The following is a 13832-nucleotide window of genomic DNA, read 5'->3' on the forward strand; positions in this document are numbered from 1 at the left end:
ATACAACACTTGTTAAGTATATTATATTTCACTACATTAGTGCTTATAAATCTGGTCCATTAAGCTAAATCTTTTAAAGCCTAAATAGGTTTACACTTGATATATTGCATTAATAGCAATTATTATTCTGTACCACAATGGAAAGCCTGCAGTTTATGATCTGGTGATCATTGTACCTTTCACACCACACAACATTGTTCACCAGGAGGGACCACAAAAGTGAGCCTGAATCAATTTATGATGTCACAAAAACACAAACAAGATCTGATGCTTGAGAAATGCTTGTTTTTCTTCCAAAAAAGAATGAAGAAGAAGATAGATGTAAGACTAGCATGTAATGTCTACCCTCAGCGTTCTTCTTACCTGCTGTCTGGTGTTCTCATTGGCTTTACCAGATATTAAACCTTCTAATTATTTGTTGGAAGCTTGCAAAGAATCAGAGATCATCTTCAAGTTCTTGGTTCACACCTTTCAGCATATCACACATTCTAATACATTAGAAGCCAATGTCACAGTTAACAAGAAGGTTAAAATGACTGCGTTTCTACAAAGGTTTCAGACAATTCAAAAGTTGTGACTTTACGAGTTGAAGCTGCAACCTTTTACAACTCCTGTCTTACCTCATTTATCATTTCAATCTCTCTGAAGGTCAAACGGTCCAGCCAGTCCACCTTCACCATGTGCCCCTGACGATGAGCTTTTGTCAGCTAGAAAGAGAAAAATTGGGAAAAACAGACAGAAAGAGACTGATGAAATAAATAGTAATTAAACATTAAAGTGGAAGAAGCATGTCAGGCTGTGTACAAAACAAGCCCACACTCAGAGCACATTAGCGTGTCAGCAACAAAAAGTCTCACACGCATTCAGTCATTAGCCAATCAAATCACTCAGTGGGTCAGTACAAAGTGTTCCCAGAACAGGAAGATTCACATCAGTTGTTGGAGCTTGGTTAGTAAAATTCAACCTTTGTTAAAAACACCAAAGTCACAAATTCAAAGAATGCAGACAGCCTGATTGCTGGGAAGAGCTGAACATAACAGATGGAAACATTTTTTATTTTAGTTTTTTTTAATAAACAGTATAACAAGTGTGATTTGTCAGGCAGCTCACTAGCATTATACAATATTACAGGCCAATATAAAAATAGGCATCAATAAATTATATATAGTGCAGCCCAATTGCTGCACTACGATTCAGGCTGTTTGGGTCCAGTGCTGACAATCATGGCAAGATCCACTTTAGCCATCAGGCCTATCTGAGCATAATTTACACAGTGTGATTACACAAAAAGTGCTTCCACAACTTCCAAAATGCTTTCCACAAACAATGCTTTTTTAAACAGATACAGAAATGCACAGACATGTGTCACTGTTGCACACTATATGTGGGCAGAACATTTAAGATAAAAAAAAGCTCAGCTCATATCATCTGGAAACAAAAAGACCAACTTACATTCATTCAAACACACGCACACACATTTACATACATATTCATTCACACACACTCAGCATTCCTGTCCTCGGTGTTTACTGTTATACTCACGTCACTAAGGAGCTCCAGGTCTGGGCCCTGGAATAGACAGCAGTTCAATCATCTTCTTCTACATGGTACACACACACCCATGCACACACAAACTCCTGCCTGATTCTCCTGTTCTGTTTTGTCCACTCGTTTGGTTTAAACAACATGAACACATAAAAGAGGAATCTATTTAAATATAGATTCAAGCAATATTCAGCTACATCATCACTGATGTATGCATATACCGGTGCGTATATTTGGTCTAACCTTAGCCAGTCTGCCCATCTGATCTTCAGCCAAAGTGCTGCTGGTTCTGCCTGGTGTACCAGTGGGCTCTCCACCATCTCCCTCCACCCCTGGCCATACCTTTAGATCGTGCATGCCTTGCCGAAACATTCTGAGAAGGAAAGAGAGATTAAAAAAAAAGTTTAAAGTTCCTTAAGTTTAAAAAAGAAAATCACAGAGCACACAGATTCAAATATATACATTTTAAAGTAAAATAATGTGTTACAACTGATTTCAGCAATATTTAATAAAACAAGCATTTACTTTCTGCATTGTTTTATTGGCTTACTCTAAATTCCAGTACTGTATAACAGTACTTTCTCAGACACAGATGCATGTCAAAGCAGCACTATGTGAAAATTGTCTTTTCTTGCTATTTGGCTACCCCTACATTTTACACATGCGTTTACTGACAAGATATAAGAGAGATACTACACCATCACTAAAAGTGAAAAGTGCAGGTGGACTGAGGCAGTAGAGAAATAATACAGGATTTTACACAAACTGTACAAATTAACAAATTGAGATTACACAGCTTTACCCAGTTCTCACATATGTTGTCTGGCCCACTTCACCAGAGCTAGCAGAAATAGCAGTGCACCGAGTCCAGAGTAACGATGGTAATTTTAAATGTAAATATTTTATTTGTGGCTGACCCATTATAAGAAAACAAATATGTGTAACAGAGACTCACCCATATTTCCCAAACAGAGTTACAGTGGTGCCTCCTACAGGCGTGGCACGGCCCGGTCCGTAAACATCCCATACAGTCAGAGCTACCTGAGCACTCTGAGGCAGGTCAGGATACTTTACTGGCAACCTCAGCCATTCATTCCAGCTAAAAAACACACAAACACACATACATGTAAAATCCTTATTAAATTAAACTCTGTGATGCATTTAGGTGGCTCTTATCTGAGGTGCTGGTATTTGGCAATTTCTGAGGTTGAGAACTCTAATGAACTTATTCTGTGCAACAGAGGTAACTCTTGGTCTTTCTTGCCTGGGCTCGTCCTGATAAGAGCCATTTTTGATGCCATTCATAACGTCTGATGGTATTTGCGACTGCACTGGAAGATACTTTGGATACTTAGTTCCTAATTTTTTTTCTTCATTTCTTACAGTAATTATTTTCTTCACTTAGTTGAGTAGTTCTTGCCACAATATGGATTAGAACAGTACTCAAATAGAGCTATTCACTGTATACCAACTTTACCTCTTTACAACTTTACAACTGATGCTCTCAAACACACTTAAAGGCAAGAAATTGACAAGTTCAGCACAGTTGTTAACTGAAAGCCATTCCAGGTGACTCTACCTCATAAAGATGACTGAGAAAATGCCAAGATGTGCAAAGTTTTTTTAGCTGTTCATAGTTTGGATGACTTTAGTACTGATCTACAATGCAGACATTTTCAAAATAATAAAAAAAACACTGAATTTGAGGTGCGTACAAACTTTGACTGGTACTATACTAACAGGGTGTCACTAGGTGGCTGCACTGCTGTTGGAAAATAGTTGCTCTGGTGTCCCAATTGTTTGCTATGTAGTTGCTAGTCAAGTACTTCTATGTTTTCTAGGTATTTGGCTGTTATACATGAATGGCTAAAGACAGCAAATGAGATACTCTTAATGAATTGTACTCACTTCCAGCGGGTGCTGAAAGCTTTGTAAGAAGTTCGGACAGGTAGGGCCAGTGGCTTTCCCTCCGCAAACACTTGGCAGGTCACATACAGGTCTGAGCAGTTCTCCTGGTAGAGGCCAGAGAAGCGCAGCATTGGGTCTTCCAGCAGAGCCTTGTAGCTCTTCTGCTCACGCTTGCCCTCCAGACTCCCTCTGTAAAGGACAAACAAACTCTGAGAACATGAATTACACAGAGGAACCCTACTTAATCACATTTACCACTTCACAATAAAACTGTGGCTCCATCAGTCCTTAAGGGTGGGGGTCTGTTTCTGGGGTCAACAGGACGGGGCCAACATGTTCAATAATTTGATGTCCTGTCACTAAAAGAGTGGCTTATCATGGAAGAATCCGGGAGGGCGTGAGTTCTTTTCCACGCTGCGTGGCTTTAATAGCTGCGGATGTGCGATTGCATCTGCATGAGTGTTTATCAGAACCCAGAGATTCAGCCATCGCAGCAGAAGTGCAATGAATTTCAGCAGTGCCATTAAAACACTCACAGGTTTTTAAATTTTATGTCACTGAGTCATGGTGTTCGCAGTTGTAATGGGAAATCTGATTCAGTTTATCAGACTGGGCCCAAGTTTCACAAAAGCCTTTTAGTGTTTTAAGGTCATCTTATCTATTAGAGAGAATAAAGAGCTTAGTCTAAAGCTTCTTTCAATGGTGGTAATTTTGGTCCTAAACGCTTTAATAATTCTAACCTTTCATTAAACTTTTTAGCCCCATTCTAGAGGCAATAATGTAAGTAAAAAATCATTACTTACAATATTTGTTTGTACAGAATCTTTCAAGTCTACAAATGTAGCTTGAAATTTCCCAGAAAAAAGTGCTAATGTGCAAAGTATTTCCTATTTTTTCCATGTGCACACTTTTCTGTGAAATTTTAAAGCTACAATTCTACACTAAAATATTCATTTTTTTCAATAAATCTATTCAGCTGACAACAAGTCCAGCTAAACTGAACCAATTATTTTGAAAGTAAAGCTATAATAAGTCAAGCTCAAAACTTTTCTGTGCAAAAATATATAATCTTAAGAACCAAAATGATTATGTATTACAGCTAACTACATCAAAATAATAACATACATTAGGATTTTAACTGATTAAAAATTGATTACATGTAAAAATAACATTATCTGAATGACACTGAGCTAGTGTTTCGAAACATCAATATATGCATAATATATTGTTACTCTATATTTAAAATATCAAAAATATGAAATGTAGTTGTTTTGTCATTTATGTTGCATCAGGATTGTAACCTTAAAATATTTAGTCATAAGCTCACAATAAGAAAAAAAAACTGAGCTGCTCCCTGAATTTACCTGATTCAATTTAAAATTTTTTATCAATATACAGAAATGGGTCCCAAAAAAAGAAGAACTAATTTTAAGTAATAAAATAAGTGTTTTTGGGTTAAAGTGCTTAAATGTTTCGATAAATTAAAACATTAAACATTATAAAAAATATTTACAAGCAATATTTTAACAAAATACAATGCTCATGTAACATAAATGATGTAATAACATTTGCATAACTTGTAATTTACCGTTTTGTTCTAGAAATAAGGACAGAAATAATTAAACAAAATAAAGGGAAGAATTTGGTTTACCAAGAGAGCTGGAAGTGGAGTAATCTTTTTAGCAACCAAAGCCACATAGGACGCAATTTAATCATGTGACAAAATTGACAAAGCCTGGTGACACATTAGCAGTTTTATTTAGCGATTTATTTCAAGCTGTTAAAGGGGGAATATGGAGCCTATGCTTTTGTTTTTACATATTTATGCACATAATCATTTCAAATAAATATATATATATATATATATATATATATATATATATATATATATATATATATACACATATACACATGGATGATGTAGGGGTGTGCCATATCGTATTGTAAGCAATAATATTGCTAACATTTTTTTATATTGTTAATGATATTATACCCTGAAATATTGTGCCACATCACCCACCCCTAATAATCACACCAGGGTACTACTTTTTTTAGCAAAAGAATACTTTAACACTTTTCTTATACACAATAGAGACAGACCATATATGTCCAGTAACATTTATTTTACTTTAATCCTGGATATATGGAGATATTTGGAGTGCATTATTAGTATTATGACATTTTCAATTACTGAATTCTGTTACAAATCTGATAAAATTCTTGTTTTTTTTTTATTTCTCAGCTAGGGGTGTGATATATCATTTTAATTTTGTTGCAATGGTGTATTCTTGAAACATATATATTTTTTTATTCAGTGTTTTGTCTTATCGCCAAGAGTATCGTTATCATGAGAAATTTCATGAAATATCGTGATATTATTATAGGGCCATTTTGCCCACCCCTAGGATGGTGTAATAACCGAAGAAGTGGTTTGTTGCCTGAGGGCAACACCATGCCACGGAAAGTTAAACAGTATTTTTTCCTTTAAATAAGATCAAATTGATACCATAGAGGGTTAGATGAGTTAGACAGACCTGCTGTACACAGTATCCTCAGACTGAGGGTATGCTGGTTTACTGACAGGCCGTTACCTGCTGTCACTTTCACCAGAACAACAACAATGACTCAGTAGAAACACTTACATTTTCAGTTGAACGTTGATGTCGAGGTCGCAGCTGTAAACATAGTTAAACTTGTCCGTGTCCATCTTTAGTCTCTTAGAAATACTTAAAATAGAAAACTGCGGGTAAAACAGAGCAATAAACACACTGCAGAGCCGGTGTTACAGACTACAGGCCCGGCGCATACACAAACACTTACTCTCACACAGCCCTGCAGCCCTAACTCTCCTCTAACCCGCCTCAGCGACTTCCTACATTAATACCTAAACCCCCGGCGCGGTAAACACTGCGCTTATATTAAACTAAAGCGATGACAGGGCGCTTTTCTGTCCGCCTGCAGCCTCCATACTGAGTCTCTATTTACCGAGCATAACACAACACATTCACCGTAGCAGACACACTCAATCCATACCAGACACTCCGATCACTGCAGCGGACCCAGCGTTCATCGCGCTGCTGCACCGATTAGTCTGGTCTGAAGAGAGTCCGGACTGGGCGCTGGACGGAAAGTGAAGAGGGACAAACTTTCAGTTAAAGATGTCTCAATCTTATTAAAGGGCCCTAATACTACATTTTTGCATTCGTGTAGATTTTTACTACAAACAAAAAGCCTCTAAGTTTGTGTGAAGTATTAACCATGTCTCTTAAAGATGTTATTAATTATTTCTTCAGTATGGACAAACATAAGGAACAAGTAATCAGACATCCCAAGTTGCAAAAATGTATTTTAGAAAGGTGGGCAAGGTGGGCTTTTGTTGTTTTTTATTTTTTACCAGATATGAATATACTTTAGAGTAGTCAGAGGTGAAATGAGTTTTGATGGGAGCCATGATACTCTGTCTCTTACACACTGAAAGCATCAAGTCCAGGAGTGAAAAAAAAAACTGTCTGCCCACACTAAAAACTAATTGGTTGACTCACAGACAATCAGAAACCTCTCTGTTTTGCATGTGCTCCATGAATATGCACATGAGGGGAGTGCATTTCCCTTCTTCTCCCACTCTTTCCCATACGCAAAAGTCCTTAAGTCTGTGTCGCCTGTGTGTGCATTTGTGTTCACTCTTGGGCCACTCATTCTAGATTTTTTTGTCAAAAAAGTCTTTACACATACAGAACCAGTCAAAATTTTACACACACTATCTCTCATAAAAGTGGATCTTGAACAGCACAGCAAACTATGTATTTAGTGTTTGATGGTCTAACTGGTCTGTCAGTATAAGCAGGGTGGTTGACCAGTATGATTAGAGCTCATACCGATACAGTCTCAGGTATCGGTACCACTCGTCTCAAGTACACTGGTAAAGTTACATAGTTTAAAGCTGGTTCTAAAGCACATGTGTCAAACACAAGGCCCGCGGGCAAAATGTGGCCCGCCACGTCTTTTTATGTGGCCCGCGAGAGCTTGTAAGATCTTAGTGTCTATAATAAATAAGTCAGAAGGGTTCTTTGACCAAAAAATACATTTCCCACAATGCTTGTCGATTGTATTACCCGCAAAGTTACGGCTTACTGCCACTACACGGCAGTGTAGTCATTGATGTGGAAACCCTGCCGGAGGGAAGGTGTAACTTCGCGGGTGGAATTGAGACATATAAATGTTTATCCCATAATGTCCAGAAAAAGAGAAGTTGATGCAGACGGACGGCTGTGCTTCAAGGCGAAAGACCGGTATGCCTTTTGTGTTACGAAGAGTGTTACTGACCAAAATAAACGCTTTTTAGGAGAGATATAAGTTCTGTGTAAATATTTATAAGACAATAGCTGACAAAATCTGTTTTAATGACGTTAATAAACATCACTGGGACAGCGCTAGTCGCAGTTTCACCGCAGCAAAGTACGAGGACGTGAATCACTTATCTAACCAGCCTTTACTAATTTCTGCCCTCAATAACCCTTTCAATAACCTCCAATAGCCTTTAATAGTCTTCAGTAGCCTTCAACAGTCTAACCTTGCAGCCGTGGTGTGTCCACTAAACTCCGTAGTTATAAACATCCTGAGGTTAGCAGCGCGATAACTGACCTGTTTATAATGTAATCCCAGCAGTGACTCATGCTCTAAACGGCTGCTGTTAGGTGATTGGGCTGAAAGATGAACTGTAGAGAGCTGTATTATTCGGTTACAAAAATCTTTATTTCATACACAGAAGAACTTAAAAATTTTAAAAACGCTCCAGACTGGCTGAGCTGAGCCCTGTAGCCCGTGGCTGGGCTGTAGCTCTGACTCAGTAAAGACTGCGGACTTGTGGTGCTGCTGCTGCAGCTCCCACTAGTGGTTGGATGAGGAACTGCTAAATCTGAAGAAATGCTATGTTCTTAACAGCTCACAATTTGATTTTATATTTATTAAGCCTTATTTCAGTTAATAATTTCAAAGTTAATATAACTTGATGTCATGTCATTTCTATTCACTTGAATAGTTTGGTTCTTGATTGATGGAGTTTTTGGATTTCATGACATGACAAATTAAAAGGATTTATGTTAATAGAGCAACAAGCAAACATTTTTTCCATGCAACTGTAATATTTGATTGAATAAATAATATATTGAGAGTTATTTAACATTAAGGAGTAATTACATTCATTTACATATATTACATTTGGTTACATTTTATTACATTTATAAGTTACATCTGGCCCTCGGAGGACAGCCAATATGCCAATGTGGCCCTCGGCCAAAATGAGTTTGACACCCCTGTTCTAAAGTAATACTGCTGCTTGTTTTGGTGTTTTCCTGCTGTAACACACCCAGCTCGGTTTAGCGAGGGCATTTAGTTAATTATTGGATTAGCTGGGCTTTAATATGCTGTTAAAACATGACAAGAGTAGTTCTAGCGTTCAGCTAATGCTAGCACACTGAACTGGCATCACAGCACAGCAGCAGAAAACGCGAGCGGACTCGATCTGGCACAACACCAGCAAACTCTTGTCGTGTGGTCTATTAAAGGTTTGGGATAATCTGGAGCTTCACAGCATGAAGGAAAAGCAGCAACTATTGTAGAAATCTATTCCAGGTGTACTCTACCTCATGAAGACACTGAGAATAAAATACCAAGAGTGTGCAGATCTGTCCTCAAAGATAAACGTGCTACTTAGAATAATAGCTGCTGCTTTTTCTTCATGATGTGAATCTTAGCAAATTACAACAAGGCTTACATTGCCTTTTGGACCAGGAACCTGAACATTGCTGAATCCCAAGTGTGCACAACTCTGACCATTTCTAGGCATTCTTTAACCAGTGTGATGCCTTAAGTTATGACACAGTGCTCTTACAACTGGAACTCAGATGTTCACTTATGTTCTGTGTACATAAGCAGTGAAAACATTGTGCTTGAAAGCCCTCCAGTTGTCACAATCTCCCAGTGCTGCACGCAAAATATACTTTTTGCCATTCTGTCTGAGGGCAGTGGAAGGACCATGCCAGTAACACCAGCAAAGAAACTCACTGTTCTCTCATCTAATTCACATTTACGAACAGCGTGTTTCAGCCCATCAGTGCCCAATTACAAGTGGGAACTCTGTCTTCCCTGCTGAGGGCTGGCCTGAGCTTATATAACACAGTGTGATGAGTCAGTCTCCACACCAGTCCAGCAGCTTGCTCCATTACACGCTCCACTCACTGTTAAAGAGCTGTTTAAGAGGACAAGGACAATTGCTCTTCCACAGAAAACTTCATGCAGCCTCAGCAGGGGCTCTGGCCTTTCTCCCTGATGCAAACACGCATTCCTGGGGCTTGGTGCAAAGGGGGCAGTGTGGTCTCTGGATGGTCAAGTCTTCCAGCTGCTGCAAGAAACCGGGCCAACGGCAGAAACCGAACTTCCTGGTGTGCATAAGACATTACTGTTCAAATTTTATGAACTATTGTCAATAAAATAAAACCCATTTGGTTACAGACAATATGTACAATTAATTTTCAAAACATTTTTACAGGTTGCAAATAAATAGTCATAAAAATCTAAATGTGAAATAACTGATAATGCTGTAAAAAATCAAAATTAATAATCATTAATTACATTAATACTGCAAACCTGGCATAAATAAGCTTGATAAAAAATAACAGATACTTTAAACTGTTGGTAACACTTCACTTGAATGGTTCATTGTTAATGTTTTATATATGCAAAGAACATTCAACTAAATGTCTATTAAATGCAACTCAATTCTTAGTTGAATATAAATTATTCTCTTTTGGATGTAACCCTACACCCTATTCCTAATACTTAGATTTAGCAGAGTTAAATTTAGGGTTAGATGTAGGTTTTAGGTTATTGTAAGATTTAGGGTTAGCTGTTTATTTTTGAATGATAAAATAGTTTTATCTGGTATTAAATCCAGTAGTGCTGTCAAGCGATTTAAAAAGTATTTTAATTGAATTTCATGCTCTGTTAATTATTCATATTAATAAATTCATATTCATAACTCAATGCTAGCTAACAGCCAAACTCAGCTATAGGCTTGGAGCATGTTAGCCTTGATGCTATCTGTATTTCGGGATGATTTAGTCACTGATGTTTGATATCAGAATGATGTTAGAGTAAGTTCTATTGTTTGATATATGTATGATGTCTATACGTTTCTCTGGAATTCAGTTATGAAGGTCAGAACTTTGGCAGGAGCCAAGGGGGCCAAGCAGGGCCGTTTTGTTCGCATTACATTACAGTGACCGGAACTGTAGAGCTGGATCAAAGGAAACCAAGGAAAGAGATTAATCAGTGCTCAATTTTAATGTGTTATTTTTTCTTAGATTATCTAATCAAAATTAACATTTTAATTTGACAGCCCTACTAAAAAGCTAACATAATGTAATTGATTAGTATTAATCTGAGCAATTTTTAAAGGGTTAGACAACATTTTAAATGTGTCTGATTCCTAAAAGTAAGGTACATTTCAGCTTGAGAGATGATACACACAACATTACAGAAGCCCAGCCAATCAAAGTAAAGCATGTGATTTAAATTGTCATGAGCTCTCTAAACAAAGATAGATAGATCAGAATGTTTTGTTCGGAGGCAAAATAAGAGGGATCTAAATAGGATTCTTAGTATTTTTTGTCTCGATCAAAGTGACAGACTTATTAATATGTCAGGTAACTTAAAATACTTAACAGATGCTATATTAGACACATTTAATGTTGTAACAAATGTATACAATGTATAATGTAACTGCATTGGTGGAATAAAGTATATAAACTAGTGTTTTCACAGAATCTTTCTATGCATTTAAGTATACATTTAATTGTTCCTTAGGGTCTAAATGGAAAGGTTAATTCTGTGTCAAGAAAACAGCTTTCTATTGTAAAGGCAAAACATGCTGCAGAGTCATGGGGCTGGAGCTCCTCAGAGGAACAGTGCAGGAGCTGAGGGGCAGCGGTGAGTCAGTCTGTCCGGACTGCGGCGTGTGGCCCAGTTACTGAGTAGCAGCACCACAGGCCTGACACAGCAAGGAGCTTTCAACACCTCTCAAACTACTGTAGGGTAACAGGGGCACAATTGCTCCATGCTGAGAATAGTGGGGCCCCTGGGTCTCTTAAAAACAGGCCGGTTTCTCCTATCACAATTCTTTCCACCTTGATAGCGAAGGGGATGAGAGATGAGCTAATGTGAGGGTGAGTAATGTGTAATGTTTGGTTCTGGCTCAAAGAGCATTACCTTTGTGTTCTAGATTTCTAGACACACCTTCTCGTGACACACAGCAAGTCTCACAACCTTCAGATACACACACATACACAAATTCATCACACTCAACACCAAGCGTAACTAGCAAGATCTTTAACAAGGGAAAAAGGTGATGTTAAAGGACATTACATCTTCCTTTCCCCACTCGACAGACAAAAACACATACACACCTACCTGTCTGCCATTCCACACCTAAAACACACAATAAACTCAGGGACACTCCATTACACACTGGACATTACCGGTACCTTTTCTCTGAACCTACGCAGCAGACAGTGTCTTATTTTAAAGTTTTTTTTTCGAATATGCTTTGGTTAATGTAATGTTATATGAGTGATAATGGGAATGTTATGTCCTGAGTTTGAAGATGTTAGACATAGTTTAGTAAATAGCTTAGGAATTAACTAAATTGTGTGTTACACCAAGAAACAAATACACAACCTGGACAAAAATGTTTGGACCTGCTCATTCATTGTTTTTTCTGAAATAAAGCATATTAAAAATATATGTCTATATTATATTATGCCGATATTATATTGCCTATACACTGTATATATTTTATACTGTCTATATTTTGGAACATTGCTGTCGGGATTGTATTGCATTCAGTGACAAATTGTACCTTCCTATCCCCTTCTCATCCAAAAAAACTTAGGATGGAGCACCATTGTTCCAGAAAACACAGTTCCATTGCTCCACAACTCAATGCTCAGCTCAACTACTTTGAGTTTTATTTCATTGCAGGCAAAAGCTGTCACACAGCCACGGTACTGGTGCATGTTGGTAGAATTCTGGGATGGCAGCATTAATGCTATAAATGTACATTGAGATCTTACAGCACTGTGTGTTGCTTTTAACATGACATCTGTTCCAGAAATGTCCATGCATTTTTCACCAAGACAATGCAAAGCCTCATGCTGCACACATTTGTATCTTTGGTGCCGATGTTTTATAAGTGTTGTGAGAAGGAATGGCAACATAACAAAGTGGTAAATGCTTTACCATCCCTATTTTTTCTGGAAAGTGTTGCAGGCCTGATATAATGCAATGGAGGTTTACCAGACAAAACATGAGACATACTGGGCCAATTTCATTGGCAGTTAATAAAATTAACATCAACATCAACCTTTTCTGATTAAGGGTTAAAATGAAATGTTTATTGTCTGTAACTGTGTACTGTGGGACATTATTGGCATTGGCCAATAAATTAAAATGTAATGTCTGTGTAGGTAACAGCATTATTGCCAATGTAGTTCCTTTAGTTTTCCGGCTTTAACATGTTCAAACATTAAGTTAAAAATGTTTTTGCTAACAGTATTTTGAAAAGCTTTGTGTCCCCAAACATCTGACAGGAGCTGTGCGTGCATACACACACAACTGCAGCACTGATGCAATAAAAGTCTAATCCTTTCTTTATGGGCTTCCCTCTCCCAAACATCCACTGAAGCCTCAGCTGGACCAGGCCCATGTGAGGTCACAAAACGGAGACATCCATGACATCATCATTATGAGCTAAGTCTGTGGAAGAAGATGAGGGTCAGGGCATCCAGAAGGCCACCGGCTGTGAACGAGGCCCGTCTGTTTGTGTGCTGGAGGAGTACCTATAGTAACCGGTGGAAACAGTAGCACCTGTCCGCTCGCTGATGTTGTCGATGCGAAGTTGACCACCCTCAGGAGCAACATTCAATGATACTGAATCACCAGGGTTCGACCCAGCAGGTGACAACTATATTAGGTGTTAATGCATCAGTGACGCTGACGTAACGCCCTAGGATGTGTAAAAGGATGCTTGACGGAGGCCGTGCCTTCTTCTCTCCCTCCGTCTCACCTCTCTCCTCGTTCTCACCTCTCCCTCCTCTCCCTCGCTCTTAGTCATCTCAGGATGTGTCAGTATTTCTATCGTTTTTCGAGGTCATGCCCAGTGGAGCGGAGAATGGCAATCTCCGGAGAAACAGATCGAATGGTGCCAAGCCACAGCCTTTTTCCTATACCCCCCCACCCCACCAACCTGCCCCCCCTCAGCGCCGCGCCTTGCACTTGGGGGCAAAGCCCTCCCCGCACCCCGGGCTTATAAAAGTCTGGGGGTA

At 38.5% G+C, this 13832-nt stretch overlaps 1 protein-coding gene across 3 annotated transcripts in view; it reads right to left on the bottom strand.

Annotated features, from left to right (window-relative positions):
• The window catches only part of pik3c3 (phosphatidylinositol 3-kinase, catalytic subunit type 3), a 17142-nt gene extending 10651 nt beyond the window's left edge, over window positions 1–6491 (bottom strand). Inside the window, exons 1-6 of one of the 3 annotated variants that reach the window (XM_007233787.3) lie at window positions 6096–6491; window positions 3454–3642; window positions 2501–2644; window positions 1789–1918; window positions 1543–1569; window positions 621–707 (exon numbers count right to left, since the gene is read on the bottom strand). In XM_007233787.3, coding sequence (XP_007233849.1) covers window positions 621–707; window positions 1543–1569; window positions 1789–1918; window positions 2501–2644; window positions 3454–3642; window positions 6096–6160 — 642 coding nt within the window. In that variant the 5' untranslated portion in view covers window positions 6161–6491. The remainder of the gene's footprint in view (window positions 1–620; window positions 708–1542; window positions 1570–1788; window positions 1919–2500; window positions 2645–3453; window positions 3643–6095) is intronic. The other 2 variants (XM_007233785.4, XM_007233788.4) reach the window with 2 other exon arrangements.
• Between the last annotated feature and the right edge of the window lie 7341 nt (window positions 6492–13832).

The sequence above is a fragment of the Astyanax mexicanus genome, chromosome 8 (assembly GCF_023375975.1).
Source record: "Astyanax mexicanus isolate ESR-SI-001 chromosome 8, AstMex3_surface, whole genome shotgun sequence".
NCBI lineage: Eukaryota > Metazoa > Chordata > Actinopteri > Characiformes > Acestrorhamphidae > Astyanax > Astyanax mexicanus.